The sequence below is a fragment of the Triturus cristatus genome, chromosome 7 (genome assembly GCF_964204655.1).
Source record: "Triturus cristatus chromosome 7, aTriCri1.1, whole genome shotgun sequence".
NCBI lineage: Eukaryota > Metazoa > Chordata > Amphibia > Caudata > Salamandridae > Triturus > Triturus cristatus.
Window position 1 is genome coordinate 1584078274 of NC_140590.1, and position 21207 is coordinate 1584099480.

The 21207-nt window shown below is 46.0% G+C and overlaps 1 protein-coding gene across 6 annotated transcripts in view; it reads left to right on the top strand.

Annotated features, from left to right (window-relative positions):
* The window catches only part of STAU1 (staufen double-stranded RNA binding protein 1), a 385539-nt gene that overhangs the window by 164484 nt on the left and 199848 nt on the right, over window positions 1-21207 (top strand). For all 6 annotated transcript variants that reach the window (XM_085619433.1, XM_085619434.1, XM_085619431.1 and 3 more), the window contains 2 exons: window positions 2672-2815; window positions 2917-3063. In XM_085619433.1, coding sequence (XP_085475559.1) covers window positions 2672-2815; window positions 2917-3063 — 291 coding nt within the window. The remainder of the gene's footprint in view (window positions 1-2671; window positions 2816-2916; window positions 3064-21207) is intronic.

Consider the following 21207-nt stretch of genomic DNA (forward strand, 5'->3'; position numbering starts at 1 on the left):
AAACACTAGTACAGACAGCAATCCGGTTAGTTCATTCAGATGGTTTGTGTGAACAGCCAAGTTTTCAAACCTTTCCTGAAACTAATCAAAGAGGGTGCTGTTTTTAAAGTAATGGGTTATGTATTCCACAGCATTGCCGCTGATCTGAAAAGGTTTCTGCCTCCCCAGGTGGCCTTCTTGAAGGGGGTGCTTGCCATGTTCCTGGCTGTTCCTGACCGTAAGGTTCTGTTTGGAACCTACCATTTTAATTTGTTCCTAAATTGTGTTGGTCCCAGATTGTGTAATGATTTAAAAGCCAGGCATAAGACTTTAAACTTACATCTCTGCCTGACTGGAAGCCAGTGTAATTTTTTTATGGCTTCTCTTGCTGAAACATTTTTAGGGATTTTTAGGATAAGACGTGCTGCTGCATTTTGTACAATCTGAAGCCTGTTAATCAGGCCTGAATTGATGGTAAAGTAGAGGCTATTACAGTAATCTAGGCGGGAGAGGACCAAAGCCGGAGTCACTGTTTTCAAAAGCTCCTCTGGTATACTTTTCTTAATTTTGTTGATTAATCTTGTAGCACAGAAGGAGATGGCTGTGACTTTACTGACTTGGTCCTTGAATTTGAGTTCTTTATCAATAATGATGCCCAGATCCTTAGTTTTAGTGGCGTGTGCAGGTAGCAGAGCGAGTGCTGGTGGCCACCAGTCAGGTGTCCAGAGGGAAGGTTTATTACCAAAGATGATAACCTCTGTTTTAGACGCGTTCAACTTCAAATAGTTGCCGTCCATCCAGTCACTCACATTCTTCATACAGATCTTAAAGGCCTCGCCCGGGTGCTTTTCTCCCATTTGTTAGAAACACCACAATCTGTGTGTCATCAGCATAGGAAGCTAGGGCAAATCCTGCTTTTTTTATTATCAAGGCTAATGGCGCTACATATAGATTAGAAAGTGTGGGACTCAGGGCAGAGCCCTGCGGAACTCCACATGGCAGGGAAAACTGTTTGGAGGTTACTGACCCCATTGCTACATTTAGTTGCTGGTTGTTTAGAAATGATTTTAAGACTTCAAGTGCAGTGCCTTTTATTCCTGCTTCCTGGAGACGACAGCCAAGATTTCATAATAAATCAAACACTGGTATCAGTGTGGGTTTATTAAGAGGAGTTGTTTGGTATCAAACACTCCTGGGTTCAGTGAAGCCATCATGGTGCTAGGAAACTTGCGTTTCCAGCCCATGTACTCTCTATGGCTTTCCTGGCACTTGCAATATTAAGAGTAGACTTGAATATTGTAGGGGCATATCTGCTCATGGAGATAAGCTCACCCATGAGATACAGTGCACCCTGTCTTGGGGTTTGTAAGGCCTGCTCGAGGGGTGACTTAGCTATACCTTTGGCTGTGTGCCATGTCAAGCATCACTGGCTGTGTGCCATGTCGACTTTGTTGTTTTTCTCTGCACCATGGCATGCAGGCTGCAGTGGCAGTTTGCATTGCCTTGGTGAATGGTCCCTAGTTGACCCTCTTCATTACCAGTGCCCTAGGTACCAGGGGTACCATTTACTAGCGACTTGGGGGGTGTTGAGGGGGGTGTGAAGTTGTGCCAATCATGGTAGAGTTTTAAGGAAAGAACACTGGTACTGGGAACCTGGTTAGCTGTCAAAGCTGCATCAAAAGGCAGGCAAAAAGTGGGAGGTACTACAGAAACACACTTTCTTACACACTGTAACTTTATAAAAGCCACCCCACATATCGGTAATAACTGTAACTAAGCTCCCTTAGTGGAATTTAGCCATCCGTGTCCAGCAGCTATTTATATTTGATATGGAAAACCTGATACGATTATACGTGTGGCTTTGTTGGTCACTTGTTTCACTGCCCATGTGTTTAATTGATGTTTATGTGGCCAGATATCTATTGTTGGTGCTTGTTTTTCTTTTGTTTTCTTCATGCAATAAGGTTTGAAGCTTTTCTGTAGGAAAGGTATATGTTGTTGGATATGTCAGAAGTATTCCTTTTGATGGAAGAAGCACCGGAAGTAGAGATATGGTAGTCTGGGTAGAGTCTGTTTGCATCGGCATGAGAGATCACATGAGTGTTTGTGTATGTGTGGCAGGTTTGGTTGCGCACGTTAATGGTTGGCTGATGGATAGCTTGTGGTAAGGGGTTAGTAGAGGTGTGAATGGAGGCTATATGGGCAGGTGGACGCTGTGTGGACCAAGGAGTTTGTATGCTGTTACAGTATCCTTCTTGATGGCAGTTTGATGTTTGTGTCTACAATTTACCCAGAGAGCAGGGTTGAAACTGGAAAGAAGAGTTTCTATTGTTTGATGGATCATAAGCATTTACTGTTGTATTGATGGATGGCATACTTAGTAATGTTCGCTACTCTGAACTCCAAATCATTCTAATTGCACCACATTTCATGCATTTTCTTGCCTGTTTGGATATCCCTTTTCTACGGATTTGGAATTGCAGATTAATTATTTTAAATTAATGTAATTAGTAGCTCATTATCCAAAAAGATTTTGGTATTCTGGGTCTGTTGAACATATGCTTTAGGTGTAGCACTGGACTCTTGCAATAAAGACCATTAGCAGATTGCGGTGTGTAATTTGTCTGAAGGCACTTATTCACATTGGTATGTTTGTATGCTTATTAATTGTGATTTCACAAATCTCCTCTAGCTCCAAACCAGCCCAGAGTATGGTCAAGGAATGAATCCAATTAGCAGACTTGCTCAAATACAACAAGCCAAGAAAGAGAAAGAGCCAGAGTACATGCTCATCACAGAACGTGGGCTTCCAAGGCGCAGAGAGTTTGTTATGCAGGTTTGTAAACTGTTTTTGAAACCATTTTGCTTTTCCTGTTATTTTTAGTTTGACTCCTACATTATGAATCCATATATTCCTTCTTTTCTCTCCTTTTAAAGGTAAAAGTTGGTTCACACACTGCTGAAGGTAACGGCACTAATAAAAAAGTGGCAAAGCGCAACGCTGCTGAAAATATGTTGGAGCTTTTAGGTTTCAAGGTGCCACAACCTCAACCGCCAAAACCAGCATTAAAGACAGAAGAAAAGGTACTGATAATGTTTACTTCACAGATTACTGTAGGAGATGGCACTTAGATTGGTAACTTTCACAACAACATTGCTCCTAATCAGGCTAAAGTGGTGCAAGTCAAGCATACATGTAAGCCTATTAAAGATACGATTCCACTAGCATCCTTTTTTCTGAGCTGTTGGCCATATAACCAAACTGCTAAGAGTTTATAAGGCAATCCCTCTTTTTGTAAGGTCACCCCCATGTTTTTTGACGGATGCAGTTGTTTTTTTGACTTAGAGTACACCGAGGTCTGCTAACCAGACCTCCGTGCTTGTGCACTGACCCCAAAATGTGTAGGTTACAATGGCAATACCCAATTGTCATAGCCTAACTTACCTGTAAGTCCCTAGTATATGGTACCCATGGCATGTGAGTTAGAGGGTCCCTCTGGGGATTGCAGCACTGGTTGTGCCACCCTGGGTGGCACAAAGGTAAAATGAGTCTCCCAGTTCACCATTTCGGACTGCAAGCGCAGTTTCGAACTGCAAGTCTGACTTTGACATTTAAAGGTTTTGCAAAGCCAAATGTCCCTCTGAAACCTGTGTAAGTCACCTCTATGGTTGGCCTACCGAGCCCTATGGCAGGGTGAAGCATATTTCTCGGGCAGAACATGTATTTCTCATGTTCTGACCGTAAAAATGCAATACTGTTGTTTTCACTGTGCGTGGAAAGACTTGATCGCCCTATTTGCGAGTGCAGGATTACACGCTAACCCCTCAGCTGCCCTTGCAACCAAAGTATATACTCCAAGGTATCAAACAACTTGTTGCATTAAGCTTGAGGTGTTGTCTCCCTCCAGCAGGAAGCCACATGGGTCTTGGTCCAAAAGTGAGCTTCAACAAGGGTGTGTAATTTAATAAAATATCTACGTGTCCTTGGGACAGTTTGTTTCATGAATCTATGTGTCCTGTATAAAAGTTCACTTGTCCCTTTGGTGCAATTATGGCACCACTTTAATTATATAGGAGCTCTGATAATAGCCTTTCTGATTATAAATGTGGTTTGTATACTAGCAATTCCCTTACTTTGCCACCTTTCCGCAGATCTACATACTGGGGCTGGAGTTTGTGATAAGCAATAGTTCCAGGGTTGGAATGTCTTTTGGAGTTTTTTTTTTCATCTTTGCAAACCTTCTAACTTGCATGTTTTGGGGTTTTTCACTAGCTCTTCTCAAATTTTTTTTCCTTGCTGAAAAAGGTTGGAAATGTACTCCTGACAAAGGCAGAAGCAAAACGTCTTTCAGAGTTGGGGGGGGGGAAAGTGGTTGAAGGGAAGGTGAACTTGTAAACACTAAACGGATATTTGCATGAGAAAATCTACACATGCATATTTGCTAAAAGTACGTTTGTTACTGTCTTTGTGAATTGAGCCCCTAATTAGGTCTTAGTCCCTTTCCCTCTCCCTTTCACTCTCCCTCTCCTTTCAATCTTCTTTTTTTTCTCCCCCCACGCCCCCATACATTGGCACATAAAGACGTTTTGTTCAGTACCATGAACTACTGTGGCCATGTGTGATTTTTGAGACCAAAAGATATTTTTGCTTTTCTTTGTCAATGTCGGTTATAATGGTGAGGACCCGACAACTACCACAACAAAAAGGTTTTACTAAAACCATGCCAAAACAAGACACGCATGTGTAGGAAAATGCCCCTTTTTGACATGGTCACCCCCACTTTGTGCCTGGTATCTGATGCAGTTTTGAAAGAAGGGAACTGGGTTCCTGCTATCCACGTCCCCAGTGCCTTAAAACTTTAAAATGTTTCCCCCATTTAGCAATACCTTTAGCACCCTCTGTAAGTCCCTAGTAAATGGTACCCCTGGTACCTAGGGCAAGGAGGCTAAAGAGGGTCCCTAAGGGCTGCGGTAGGTATTGTGCCACCTCTTAGGGACCCATCCGCACCAACATGCAACCTGCCGGTGCAGGCCGAGTGCCATGGTGCAGAGAAAAGTAAAGACACGACATGTCACACCTCCTGTGTGCCATTCCTGCAGACACTGAATGCAGTATAGGTAAGCCACCACTACAGCGCTTTGCAGCTCTAAGGCAGTGTGCACTATACTATAAGTGTGGACATATCTGCATGAGCAGATATGCCCTTGTGATGTCCAAGTTAATTCTTAGATATTACAAGTGAACAGGGAAACCATTTCGAGTACATGTGCTAAACACTGGAATTTATAAGTCCCCCCAACTACATGATGGCTACACTGAAGCTAGAGATGTTTGGTATCAAACATCTCTTATTAATAAACCCACACTGATTCCAATGATGGATTTATTTAAGCATGCACGCAGAGCGCACCTTAGAGGTGCCCCCTAAAAACTGGCTGACTAGTATAGACCAGCCTGCCACAACAGACAGGTTTCTGACCCCCTGAAGGTGAGACCATGCGCTCTCTAACAATGCCTGTTCCAGCCGGAGGTGTTGTATCCTCCTCCAAGCAGGATTGCTAAGTGATCAGCATATCAAGGCAGGAGGCTTCAAAGGTCTCTTCTGCCTTTGATTTGCGACCCAAGGCTTCCGCAGACAGAGGAAATGCCTCCTCCTGCCCGGGGCCCATTTGGCACCAAGGAAGGCTGGAAAATTGGATAGTCAGAAGTTGTGTTCTTCCCCTCAAGCTAGTTCTACCCCTAAGGGGGGCTACCTGGTTTTTAGAATTGCACCATCTTAGTTTGGTGGAATTATTCTCTCAGAGTCAGAGATATGCCCACTTCCACAGGAAGTGGTCATATAGAGGGTGTAGACACCCTAAAGGTAAGTAGCCGATTGGCTTCTACCCGTCACTCCCCTTAACGCCCCTAAATTGACTGCTGTGGACTTTGGTGCCAAACCCTGCCTGCACCAGTCTCGACAATCGTAACCAGTGACTTGCCCTGAAGCTGAACATCTTCCAAGAATCCCGGGAGACTGCCAGCCCTTCTAAAATTGCCTGCAATCTTCCTTGGAGTAGAGGAGCTTCTCCCCTGCAGTCCGCAGGCACCATAGATGCAAAGTCAAGCTCATCCAATTGCTGCTCCCCGGGCCAGCCCGGCACAGCAGTGCCCTAGGAAGAGGTACCTGTGCTGCTGAAGGTCAGATCTGTCCCCCCAAAGAGTGAGTGGACACCAGGACATGCCAGAGCCACACAGGACCAATTCCCGGGGTACCAGCCCCCTTGCAGCAAACGGAGCCTGTGAGAGTCCAGTCAGGACTTTCACTACACCGAGACCGAGCAGCCAATCGAGGGACGTCTGCACCGCAGAGACCCTCCTCCTGATTGGCCCATCTGTCCTGATTTTGCACCCTCAACCGGGGAGACCGACAACCGCAAGGCCCTAGGATGCAGAGAGCCCAGCTGACCTTTCCACTTTGCACTTGTGCGCCCCAGCCTGCATATGGATGAACTGGCTGTGCCCCCTTGTGACCCAAGCCCCCCGTTGGGAGCTCTCGCACTTATCCCTCTCTGCAGCCTTTTAGGTGGCCCGCCTTCTTTCCGCCGGCGTAGCGTGCATATCTGCCAACCTGACCAGCACCTAAGCACCCAGACGCACCAGTGCAGGTAACGAATAACTGATGGTAGTACTTTGGACCATAGCCACTTACGACCCTAAGTCCCGAAGGATACCCCTAGAAACCAACCGTAAATACCTGTATGCAACATATGCCTTTTCCCCCATGGGAAAGCATTGCAGCGTAAAGACGCGTTTAAGTGAACTGTTTACTTAAACTGTGAAATTCAATATTTAAAAAAGTACTTACCTGATAATGAAGATCTCGGTATCAAAATGTTTATGAAATATGACTTTTTTTTTTTTAATTGGTCTCTGATTCATTATTGTGTGTGTGTAATTTGTTTCCTCCGAGTATAACAAATGCTTAGCACTACCCGCTGATAAGCCTAAACTGCTCGCCCAAACTCCCATAAAAGAGAACATAGTGTCATCCTATTTACCTTTGTAAGCCAGTAGGGGTTGCCTGAACTCTTTACACAGTATACCTCATTTTGGTCGTCTGTATAAAGAGCCAGCTTCCCACAGCATTTACAAAACCAAAATGCTTACCACCATTGTCAGACCTGTTGGCTTTGCCATTGCTTGTTTATTATCATATTTCCCATAATCTTGTTGAAACCGTTTACACTGATTCCATCTAGCATGCATCAACACATTTTCCTAAATGATGCTTCAAAGAAATGGTACCTCAAATGTCACAGTAGTTTAGCAAAATGTTTTTTCCTAGTTGCAATTTTTTGTGAACATTTTATTTTCAAAGCAAAGAATCATCAATCTTGCTTTGGAGCTTCTGCAAATATTTGCATCTAACTTAAAGCATTCTGGAAGCATCATACATAGTCTCACATTGTTGAACTTTGCAAACGTTTGTACAAGTTGTTTTACTGGCACCACTGTCAGTAGTGCAGTTCAATCTTAAAACATTTCCTTAGAGCTCTCACCCCAATTGTGAGAAAGTGCCGCTTTTGACATGGTTGACCCCCCTTTTTGCCTGGTAATTGATGTGGTTTCAATTGTAGTGCACAGGGTCCCTACCAACCAGGTCCCCTGTGCCAGTGCTCCTTCCCTAAAACTACATCTACAATTGTCCCTTTATGCCCGCTGTAAGTCCCTAGTAAATGGTTCCTGGGTGCCAGGACTGAAGAGTCCCCTAGGGACTCCTCACCTAGTCCATGGAGACTGCCACTGCAGCATGCCTGGCCTGGTGCAGACAAAATGACAAAGTCAACATGGCATACTGCCTGGGGGCCATGCCAACTAGCACTGCCTCAGGTATAGGTAAGCCACCCTTCTAGCAGGATGCACTATAGCACAGGTGTGGGTCTATCTGAGCAGATATGACCCTACAATATTTAAGTCCATTCTTAGCTATTATAGGTACCAGGGAAGCCATAGAGAGTGCATGGGCTAAAAACTCGACAACTCTAGTTCCCCTGCACCATGATGGCTTTTCTGACCCCAGGAGTGTTTGGTTTCAAAATACTCCTCTCAAAGACCCTGCAAAAGAAGACGCCTGTCCTGCAGCCAGCTACTTCCAGAACCAGAGGAAGACTGCCTGACCTTTGATAAACACTAGAACTCCAGAGGACAGCGCACCTGTCCCTAAGAAATCTATACAATGGTCTCTGGTGCCCTCCGGAACCGCAAGTCCTGTCCACTATGCACCTAACGCCTCCGGCCCGTGTCCAGGTGGCCCACCGATCCAGAACACGTTCCCCAGCGATCCTGACCTCAAGTCCAGCGTTGGCTAATCCCTTCTGAACACCACGATACCTCCTGCAGTCTGAATCCAGAGGCTCCCTCCGACCGCAACCTGCTCCGGTAAGAAGTGTCTGACATCAAAGGACACCCTTGCACCCGAAGCCTGTGGGCCTTGGGGAGCTGACAGACTGTGTCCCTAGGACCCTAAACACCTCATCTTACCTCTGCTGTCGCTAGTTTCCTTCGTGCAGCTGCCAGTTCGAGGCCTGCAGCCTATGTCTGTGAGAAAGTGGCATCTTTCTTGCATGCTGTATACTGCACAGTACTGCTCCATCCTTCTCCTGTAGCCTTCCCAGGCAAACATACACTAATGCAGAGGTGGATAATGTGCAGCTTGCGCTGCAATTTAGCTCCAGTAGTGTGAGCAGCACTAAAAATCAGCACAAATTGCACCAAGCTTTGTGCAAGATCGCACCACCATTCAATTTGATTTTGCTGCCGCTTGAGTAGAGAATCTTCTCAAGCGGCAGCAAATCTACTTGAACATCAGCCCTCTGACCACCCTAGAAAATTTGCACTAGGGGACGCCAAATCTTGCTCGCGCACGTCCGCTCGCATTTTCTGGAGCCTCTAGGCAGATAAAAAACCACTATGTGGCAATTAGTGGAATTTGGCCAGAACTCCGCGGGCAGAATAAAACGTTCTGCCCACCCCTAGTCCCCACTCCTACTCTATGCAACACCCCACATCTACATGATGTAGACCAAGGGTGTGTTAAGCACACAGCAGCATAACTTTTAAAAAGGCGAGTGAGCCTGTTGGTGTTTCTCTAGTGACACAGGGTAAAAAGGTGTTGTTCACTACTACTGATCACTACAAAGTATGTTGCCACCACCGTGCTTGTACTGTTTAATTCCTGGTGCCAGTATGAGGGTAGCGCTTTGGCCACCCTCCTGGTCCAAAAAGACTACAATATGTGAGACAGGCCTATGTCATGGCACCCACACAAGATCCTATGACAAAAATTCAGCATTCGGGATTCAGATAACAGTACAGTTGGGTAATCGGGGCAGAGGTACACGTCTGTTACCATGTTATGGATTTTGTAGAGCGCCAGTATACCTAAATAGGCGTATTGGTGCTAGTGTCATAGAACATTCAGCATTGTCAAAGGTCAAATAAGAAAGTCAATACCTTTTGAGGAAACAGGACAATTAAGCTGAAGAATAAAAGCTAGGTTTTTAAATCCTTTCTAAATTTAAGGTGGTTTCGATTGAGATCGTAGGTGGTTGGGTAGTAAATAGCCCAATTTTTCCGCCTTATAAGAAAAACTTCTCCCACCCTAATGGGCTTTTTATATTCTGGGGATTTGTACTTAGTTGGCAGTACTAGACCGTAGGGTACGGGGTAAAGTACTGCTTAAAGATGTTCCTGCAAGAAAGAGGGACTATCTTGTTGGAGTCCCTTGTGAAGCCAACTAAGCGCTATGAATTGAATGTGTGCCCGAATGGGAAGCCAAGGAAGTTCCTTTATGAAGTTGAAAACTGAGCAAAGCTACAGTAAATACAGCAGGACTCTAGCTGCTTCATTTTGAAGAGTTTGACGTTTAAAAAGCTGTACTTGAGAGAGTTGAAGTAGTTCATTTCTGAAATTACAAGGGCTATGATCAATGCTTTCCTATGCTGTAGTGGTAAAAATGGTAGAATTTGTTTTCAGGATTTTCAACATAAAGAAGCAGGGAAAGGTCACCTGATTTGAATGTTCTATGAAAGTTAATCTATTGTCCAAGATGACACCCAGATTTCTTGCCTTCTGTACTAGATTCGGTAACAAACCAAGGTTCGATGCCCACCAGATGGAGTTCCATAAAGTATTGTTACCAAACAGCGGCACCTCCGTTTTATCAGAGTTAAGCCTTAGAAAGTTCAGTTGCGTCCACTGAGGGATACTGTTCATTCATTTGCTGAACTGCAGGGCTGCTCTTGCTGGATTAGATTAAACAGCTACCACTAACTGCATCCTTCGCATAGAAGCAGACCGAGAAACCATATTGTCTGATCAACTGAATAAGAGGGTTGATGTAAACATTAAAGAGGGTTGGACTTAAAGGACCCTTGCGGGAACCCACAGAGAGGCTTGAAAGCAGTGTAGATATATCCTTCCAGCGTCACCACTTGCTCTCTATCGGTAAGATGTTATCAAAATAAGAGTTGTTCCTTTTATGCTCATTTTTTTCAAGACGATTGATTGAGAGATGGTCTACTGTATCGAATGCAGCGGATAAGTTGAATAGGACTAGCACTGCGCTCTCTCCTTTGTCAACAATGGGTCTGATCTTTTCCTTGGCTGCCATAAGGGCAGATTCTGTACTATGTCTTGGCCTAAAATTGTGTTGTGTGAAGTCAAGACAGTTATTGAAGTCAAGAAAGGAAATAACCTCTGTGTTCATCGCTTTCTCCAATATTTTTTCCAGTAGTGGTAGGCGAGAGATGTGCCTATAGTTATTCACATCGTAGAAGTAAAGACAGTTTTTTAATCAAAGGCAGAATAGAAACCTTTTTCCATGCAGTCGGGAAGTATCCCGTTTCCAATATCGTATTTATGATTGTGGTAAGGGGGGGGGGGGCAGCAATTGTATCTGAGATAGGATGGAGTGCAATGCAAAGGACCTTTACATTCAACACAGTGTGAAAGACCACCACCACAACGGAAACGGTATCCCATTGCATAGACCTTTTGGAGTTGGTGGCAATCCATCTAACCATGAAATCCTACCAGGGGCCAGTAAAAGCCAACATCTGCTCTAATCCAGGCAGACAACACTACTCCCATATATTCACTGAAGAAAATGGTAAAAATACACTACAGGTGTTCTTCAAAGGAAGCCCAGGCAACTTCACATTGAGGGGTTGTGGGGAACATCTTCACCAGAATAGCTATGTCCTGGCACTTGGGAACGCAAGCTCAGGAGACATCTGCTAAAATAAGTGCTCCCTGACTTTTTCTTAGACTGAGGATGCCCAATTAGTGACTTTCACAAGAGCATCACTTTAAGGGCACTCCTTATTTGTTAGAATGGGCCCAATTCAGTACTCTATGGCATCCCTTCAATCCTATATAAACCAAATGTGATGTGGAAGATCAAATAGCACAAGGTCATTATGATCTGCATTACCCTGGATTTGCCTTACAATGACTCCTCCCAGATCCCCTGAAGTTATCCAACTGGCCACCAAGAGACCAGATCTCCTGTCTTGAATCTCCGTTGACATTTTCCACTCCAGCCTACAATTATGATCTTAAACCCCTGATTTTGAACTCCGCCAATATGGACATTTAGCTTCCAGATGAGCATAATCATTCAGAAGGAGACAAAATATCCTCCCACAAGATGTACTTGAAGTGGTAAGGAGAATGGTACTGCCATGCAGTCTTTAACTTGCTAAATAAGAATGCATTTAATCTGCAGTAAGGTTCACTTGGTTTATTGTAAATGTCCTATTTAGGCCTCGTTGTACATGGATCTCAGCTACTTGAACCTGATGGGGCTAATATTCTGAAACTGCACATAATGGATTTTCAATACTTTTTTTTTTAATGTAGTCTTTCTAGTTGCTTTAACGTCAGACAGGTGAACATCAAGCTCTATAAACAGAAGAACCTTAAGCGGGTCTTCACAGTCGCAAGTCTTATCTCAGGACACGTCCTTCCTTACTTTCAAAACCTTCATCGTTATTCCTCCAATGCAGACAGAAAGCTCCTTGCCCTCATTGGAAGTAAAGAGTGCTCTCTGTTATTGCTTAGATATACCCAAAGCCCTAAGAAAAGCTTTGTTATTCATGGAGCTGTGTCTACAGTCATGCTGCTCTAGTATTGCCCTCTTTCAGACATCATCACAGCCTCCATCAGATCATTTCAATAGCCGTATCATGAAGCGCTGTGCTGTTTCAGCAAAAGCAAAGCATCTATCTTCTTACATGTGAGAGAGTGAGAGAGTGTGAGACCGTGTCCAATTACCACTCCAGAGTGCTTCTCAAGCACCGAAAAGAGAGACGGACAACTTAATCAGCTCAGTTGCTTGCCGGTATGGAGTTTATTATTCAAATCAAAGTGCAGTCGATCATGACGCGTTTCGGCCAACGCAGTGGCCTTGGTCACATGATCGCATTACGAAAAAAGTGCAAATTATATTGGCTTCCCACGTACCATGTGACTCGTAATCTGCTAATGGCATAAACATAGAAAAAATACCTAATGTTTGCATATCATGGGTTCATATGGAATTTCATGACGCAATATAATTAACACATTACTATAAAAAGCCCAAGATTGATTTATAAAATCCCACATAAGATTGTTGCATGAATTCATAAGATTACAATCACAAATAATTCAATTTGTGCCATTAAAACATCACTGTGTTGAATTAAATGCACAAATGCAGTAATATACTAAGTAAGATATGGCAATAAGTGGCGGAAGTCTAAAATGATTATTTGAATAACCCTCAACTTTTTATTAGTTTTAGTTAAGAATAGTCATGTTGGATAATATATTATTTTCTCCATCCCATGTAATCATGTCAAACCCAAAGAATATTCATTAGTACAAATACTGAGATATTGCCCTGAAAGAAATTGTCTTCAATGGGAAAAGATAGCAACAAAGTGCAGCATCTAATACACATCCAATTTAAAGTGCATATGCCAAAGTGCAGAAGTCAGTGCAAAATACAATGTTTCATAAGTGCAATATTAAATAAAGTGCATGGGTACAAAAGTGAAGATTAAGAAGGTATATGAAAAAGCAGCGGATGACATGAGCTATCTTTGAGAAACGGTGCCTGAAAACAGTTTCGATATTGTCTACAGGCACATCATCCTGAATGACATAGGTAAAATGTACTCTCTTGGGATCTCCTAACTTAAAATTAATCAGAGATGAGAGCAAAAGGCTCAATGATTAAAATATTGAAAGATAGAAAACTTGAGGTGGAAAAATTGCAAAATTTGAAACACGCCAAAGGCTACGTATACGATACATACATGGATATCATGGAGCTGCATTTGTAAAACCACCTCAAGCTATTGATAAAAATGAATATCAAAAGAGTAAATAGTGAATATAAATATGCATTGCTAAAACCATGTGTAACCGTAATAGAAAAAGTACTGCTACAGGTAATAGTGCAAATCGTCACAGATGTTCAAACCATTGGGGGGCCTTAGTATCAAGTTCAACAATATACTGAGTTTCCAATTGTCTAAGATTTTTTTCTCAATTGCTTCCTCGTTTGTTGATCGGAACATTGTCTATGACAAAATATTGGAGCACATTTAGGTTATTGTGCTCCAATTTTATATGTCTAGCGACAGGATATGTAGAGTCTGAATTTACTATTGCACGTAAATGCTGTAAAATGCGTACATTAACCTGTAGCTTTGTACTTCCTACTTAGCGTAACCCACAATTGCATAGTAAAACATAAACTGCGAATTCCGTACGACATGCGTAGAGACCTTTGAGTTTTATTGTGGTGTCCGAGAAGGCTGTGGAGTAAGATGTAGTATTGACTCCAAATTTACAAACACAACAAGTGCTTCACTTAAAGCCTTTCTTTGGAGAAAGCCAGCTGATTTTACCATCTCATTCGGGGCTGGTTTTTACCAGGTCACTATGCATGGAATATGCCCTGCGGTACATAAAATTAGGTTTGTATGGAAGTATATGGTGGAGCGTGGCATCAGTAAGGACTATAGGCCACTGGGTGTTAATAATGCCTTTAATGGCATTGGCCTGTTTACTGTAGGTAGAAATTAATCTACAGGGGACAATAGCCGTGTTGGTGGAAGAAACCAAGTCCTCTGACTTCAATTTGAGAGGAATCTATAGTGGCCTTACAACTGCCAGATTTCAACAGCAACTGCCTATCTTTGGCGTTGGCTTTTTTTCATGGCTGTATCCAGTTTAATTGGATTATAGCCCCCTCTCCAAAAACCTATCATTAGCTGCGTTCTGAGCTATTGTCAATGCCTCGTTGGTACTACACGCTCTGTGAATGCGCAAGAACTCACCATACGGGATGTTAGAAATAGTATGCCGAGGATGAAAACTCGTAGCATGTAATAAAGTATTGCCGGCAGTGGGTTTCCTAAAGAGGCGTTTTTCAATTGCTCCCTTCTCAATGTAAACTGTGATATCTAAAAAGTCTATGGATGTGGAGTCTATGTGTGCAGTGAATTTTAGATTCAAGTTGTTACAATTAATATTTTCTATGAAACTTAAGGCCTGTTGTTCAGTTCCCCTCCAGATTATAAATACATCATCAATGTACCTACACATTTTAACCACATGCTCTTCAAACATGACTCTATGTTCTACTTTGAGGACATGTTCCTTCCACCAGCCCACGTGCAAACACGGGTAGCTGGGAGAGAAGCATGCCCCCCATAGCCGCGCCCTGTTTCTGTTGAAAGATCTTACCATCAAATGCGAACACATTAGTTCGAGGCATGTGGGCTGCTGAATTCATATCTGTGCATAGATCGCCGCCTAGTGTTGGGTCCGGATGATTGCACGTTGTTGTCCTGGAAGAGTCTTCGAAGTATCCTGGGATAGGTGACTCCTCCCCTGGACTACAGTGCGCATGGGCATCCTCTCCATCCTCAGATTGTTTTTTTCCGCCATTGGTACTGTTCCCGATCGGTATCGATAGTATCTTAGTTTACTAACTTCCAGAACCAACTTTTTCGCTTCCTACCCGACCATCGACCCGTCATCGACGATGGAATCGAGGACACCATTCAAGCGGTGTCCGGTATGTAATGCGAAATATCCCCACATCGACGTCCATCCGGTGTGCAACAAATGCCTTTCACCGGATCACGACGAATCTACATGTATGGCCTGTGCCCGATTCCGATCCAAGAAGACTCTCCGGAATCGACGAGCAGCGAGACTCGAAGCGCAGCAAGCGGCACCGGCCCCGGCCGACATCTTCAGCGCTGAGACCGAAGATGTCGAAGACGTGGAGAACCTACCCTCCAGCCCCATTTCCGAACACGACTCCGGCTCGGAAGACGTCGAAGAAAGCCTCTTTCGCAGAGACTAAGACGACACCGAGGTAGGAGACTACAATGAGGCCTTGGGGGCCGAAGAGAGTAGCTCCGATGACGAGCAAGGCCTACCCGTCCAGACTGAGGACATCCCAGTGCGCCAGTCTATGGCTCCGGTCGAGGGATCGCCTTCGGGCCTTACCCAAGACCTATCCCGCAGTTCTTCGGCCCCGCCCTCTGGCCCGGCCTCGGACATTCAGCGGCAGCCATTAATACCCAAACCGGCTGGTTTCCCTTCTTCGAAACCGAAAGCTGTATTGGTTCAACTGAAACCGAAACCGAAAGTAACGCTGGTCGGATCGAGGCCCACTACACCTTCGACGCCAGCAAAACCCATCGGCACCGAGCGCACCAAACGAGACTTCGGTGCCGAGCTTGCAACGGCCGACGTCGTCGTCGACATACGGAAGAAGACCTTCGGTGCCACCAAACCTACTCGGCTCCCGGCACCGACGCAATCGACTCCGACCCCAAAGGTCAAACTGCCTGCTGCGTCTCACACCGCTTCGACAGCACCACCAAAGGCACACTCATCGAAGACGTCGACGGCCATTACCGCCCCTCGACTCGATGACTCACCGGCGCCGAAAAAGTCCACGCCCGCTTCTACGGAACCGGTCGGCGCAAAGGAATCGATGGCGCTCCAGGTGCGGCCCGTTGCTGCGCAACGCACCAAACACAAAACAGTCCTCCAGGACACATCGGGCTCCGAGCCAATAAAAGCTCCAACAGCCTCTTCGGCACCGGCCAACATTACTTTTGGCCTGCCGCCATCCACGGCCCCGAAACTGTTCCAAATCAGGACACGGGTCACCCACACCACGATCACGCCTGCCGAACGTTCTCCTGCGGAGACGTCTCCGTCACATATCATCGACGCCGACACCGGCAGGATGCTGCTCCACAAAAGGAGAATAACTTCAGAGCCAGCTTTGGACTCCTTCCGGATCCCACTTAAAAGAAAGCTGCCAGTGGTTTCGGAACCGGTTCTTTACGAACCTCTCCATTCCCCCTACCAGGACCCACAGTCCTTCTCTCCCACACACTCCGACACAGATGTTTTGGAGGACTACATGGGTGACCACGTCCCCTACCCCGGAGAGATGGACCCTGAAGGCCAACAGGACCCTGATCAAGCTTGGGATGACCCTGTCGACTCCGGTGCACCTATAGATGCACAGGACCCGCAACTCTATGGAGCAAAAACATCTCCCACAGAGGACACTGCCGCGTTCAACGCCTTAATTGAACGTGCTGCGGCCAATCATGGGGTGCAACTTCACTCTGACACCGTAGAGGACGACTTTCTCATGGACACTTTCGCATCCTCAGAAAGGAACATAAAAACTCTACCCATGTTGAAGGGTGTCCTCAAACCAGCAAAGGACATCTTCAAGGAACCCTCCAGGGCAAGAGTAATAAACCCCAGGATCGACAAAAAATACAGATCGGCGCCTGGGGACCCCACCTACATTAGAGGCCAGTTACCTCTGGATTCAATTGCAGTTGCGAATGCTCGCAAGAGGGCACACTCGCAAACAACAGGTGATGCTCCTTCCCCGGACAAAGAGTCCAAGGTGCTAGAGACCTCCGGCAAACGGGTTGCCGCACAGGCGGCTAACATATGGCGTATTGCCAATACTCAGGCGTTCCTCGCTCGCTACGATCGAGCACACTACGACACATTAGAACAACTACTCCAACATCTCCCTGACCAATACAAAGAAGGTGCAGAGATCCTCATCAGGGAGGGACAGCTCCTCACAAATGCATCCATTAAGTGTGCACTGGATGCCGCGGATACAGCTGCCAGAGCCATAAACACTAGCGTCATGTTGCGACGACATGCCTGGTTGCGAATCTCCGGATTCAAACCTGAGGTACAAAATAACATCCTCAACCAACCTGTCAACCCCGACTACTTATTCGGGCCGGAGGTTGACACCACCCTAGAGAAAATAAAAAAAGACACGGACACTGCAAAGTCCATGGGGGCTCTACAAACGCAGTCCTTTCGGAGCGGCTCCTTTCGTCGCCCCGGAAATAGAGGAGCAGGTAGAGGACAGGGGTCACAGCAAACATACAACAAAGGCAACACACAGAGCACCTACGACAAAAACACCCGGGGTGGATATCGTGGCTCCAGCACAAAGGGCAGAGGACGCGGCTACGGCAACACCAGGTCCTCCCCCAAGAACAAGCAGTGACGCCCTCTTCCTTCCTCCCGACCACATAACACCTGTCGGGGGAAGGCTACAAAGGTTCCTGTCCACGTGGAACTCCATCACCACGGACAGGTGGGTCAAAGATATTGTCAAATACGGTTACTGCCTAGAATTAACCTCAACTCCACCCACAATACCTCCAAAAAACCGTCCTATGTCCTCTGAGCACTTAACGCTCTTACAGCAGGAGGTGCAAAGTATGCTACTAAAAGGTGCAATAGAGGTCGTACCCGTCCACGAGCAAGGTACGGGGGTGTACTCCCTGTACTTTTTAATACCAAAAAAGGACGGGTCGCTCAGACCTATATTAGACCCGAGACCCCTGAACCAGTACATTCTCTCAGAGAATTTTCAGATGCTCACTTTACAGCAAGTCCTCCCGCTGCTCAAGCAGGGAGACTTCCTGGCCACACTGGACCTCAAAGATGCGTATTTCCACATACCCATTCACCCCTCACACAAAAAATACCTCAGGTTCACTGTTCAGGGGCAGCACTACCAGTTCAAAGTCCTTCCCTTCGGCGTGACAACAGCACCCAGGGTTTTCACAAAGTGCCTAGCTACTGTAACGGCAAATCTGCGGAGGCAGCACATACACGTCTACCCTTACCTGGACGACTGGCTCATTCAAGCAAAGTCAGCCCAACAATGTGCCAGCCACATGTCCCGCACCATTCACCTCCTTCACAGTTTGGGGTTCTCACTAAATTACCCAAAGTCCCATCTCCAGCCCGCACACGTACAACAGTACCTAGGTGCGACCATAGACACTCTGGCGGCCACAGCTCAGCCAAATTTAGTGAGAATCAACAGCATACAGATGCTGATTTCCAAGTTCAAACCACACCACACCACTCCCTGCCCGCGCGAGTGTTCATGCAGTTGATAGGCACGATGGCCTCCTGCATTTTCATAGTCCCACACGCGAGACTACATATGCGCCCGCTCCAGGAGTGCTTAGCACGTCAGTGGAATCAGGCTCAAGGACAGTTGAAAGACCTAGTGTTGGTGAGCGGTCGGGCATATAACTCTCTGCATTGGTGGAATCCACAAAACCTTTGCAAGGGCCGACCGTTCCAAGAGCCTGTTCCACAAATAATACTGACAGCGGACGCGTCTCTCCAGGGATGGGGAGCTCATGTACTCAACTACACAGTGCAGGGACTATGGACAACACAACAAAGGAAGAGGCACATCAACATTCTGGAATTGATGGCGATCTTCCTCGCGATGAAAGCGTTCAAAGTACACTTGTGCAACAAAGTCGTGTTGATCCGGACGGACAACATGACTGCCATGTACTACATACAGAAGCAGGGAGGAACACACTCTCCACAGTTGTCTCATCTGGCTCAGAGCATGTGGAAGTGGGCCATTCAGAGGAACATGTTCCTCATGGCAGAACACCTCCCCGGCAAGGACAACCAGATGGCGGATCTGCTCAGCAGACACAGCCACCAGATGCACGAGTGGGAGTTACACCCATCAGTACTCCAACCGTACTTCCAGCAGTGGGGTCATCCAGAGATAGACCTATTCGCCACAAGCGAAAACGCAAAATGCCAAAGCTTTGCCGCCAGGTTCCCACATCCGCAGTCGCAGGGCAATGCGATATGGATGAACTGGTCCGGCAGATTTGCGTACGCTTTTCCCCCAGCACCACTAATACCGCTGGTGGCACGCAAACTCAGACAACACTCACTGACACTCATCCTGGTTGCTCCAACGTGGGCACGCCAGCCGTGGTACACCACCTTTCTCGAACTCTCCGTGGTGCCGCATCAACGGCTGCGGGTCAAACCCGAGCATTTGACGCAGAACCATGGAGAGGTTCAGCACCCAGATCCGCAACAGCTGAACCTGGCAATCTGGCTCCTGAAGTCCTAGAGTTTGGCTACCTCAACCTGCCACCTGACTGTATGGACATCATTAAGGAGGCCAGGAGACCCACTACCAGAGCTTGCTATGCAGCCAAATGGAAGAGGTTCGTCATTTATTGCAATAATAATGACATCAACCCGCTAGACGCATCCATCCAAAACATTATTTGTTACCTATTACACCTCTGCCGATGCAATCTGGCGTACACCTCTATACGTGTCCATTTGACCGCAATATCAGCCTATCTACAGACCAGGCAGCACCTCTCTCTATTCAGAGTGCCTGCCATCAAAGCATTCTTGGAAGGACTCAAACGAGTCATTCCTCCTAGCCACCCACCAGCCCCAATGTGGAACCTCACTTGGTCCTCACACGCCTGATGGGTCCACCCTTTGAACCTCTACACTCATGCGAGATTCAATTCCTTACCTGGAAAGTAGCTTTCCTAGTAGCGATAACTTCTTTACGAAGAGTTAGTGAACTCCAGGCACTGACCGTCCAAGAGCCATTTATACAAGTTCACGCCAACAGGGTCGTACTACGTACCAACCCCAAGTTCATGCCCAAGGTGGTATCGCAGTTCCACATAAATCAGACTATTGAACTGCCGGTTTTCTTTCAAAACCCACAGACTGTCGCTGAAAGGGCACTCCATACCCTAGATGTAAAGAGGGCCCTCATGTATTATATCGACAGGACCAAACCCTTTAGGAAAACACAACAACTTTTCGTTGCCTTTGCCCCACACCACAAAGGTAACGCTATCTCCAAAGCAGGTATAGCCAGATGGATCGTTAAATGTATTCAAATTTGCTATCAAAAGGCTAAACGCACTTTAACCATTCCCCCACGAGCCCACTCAACACGTAAGTTAGGGGCCTCCATGGCTTTCCTAGGAAACATTCCTTTGCATGATATATGTAGAGCAGCCACCTGGTCCACTACACATACATTTACCAAACACTATTGTGTAGATGTACAATCAAAACAGCAGGCAGCTGTAGGACAGGCTGTTCTCAAAACTCTTTTTCAGACCGCTGCAGCTGGCACTGGTAGCCGCCGCTAATAGAGGGCACTGCTATGTATTCTATGCACAGATATGAATTCAGCAGCCCACATGCCTCGAACTGAATATGCTACTTACCAGTATGCATCTGTTCTTGGCATGTAGGGCTGCTGACATTCATATCGCCCTCCCTCCTCCCCGGCGCCTGTAGCAGCTGCAGCTCTCAGAATTACTGTAAGCATGGTCATCACTTTCTGTATCTACTCCATCACTGCCACAATGGCGAAAAACAATCTGAGGATGGAGAGGATGCCCATGCGCACTGTAGTCCAGGGGAGGAGTCACCTATCCCAGGATACTTCGAAGACTCTTCCAGGACAACAACGTGCAATCATCCGGACCCAACACTAGGCGGCGATCTATGCACAGATATGAATGTCAGCAGCCCTACATGCCAAGAACAGATGCATACTGGTAAGTAGCATATTCATTATTGAGACACCAGTGAATCATTTTGAGCAACATGATATTGTGCTTATACATGGATATCGGTCCTTTTTTCAGGTAGAAATCAATTGCCCTAAGACCATCACTGTGTCTAATACTAGTGTACAGGGCCGTTACGTCCAGGGTTAAAAGCAGATAATCATTGGACCATTGTAATGCATTGAGCTGAAATAAAAAGTCATTAGTGTCCCG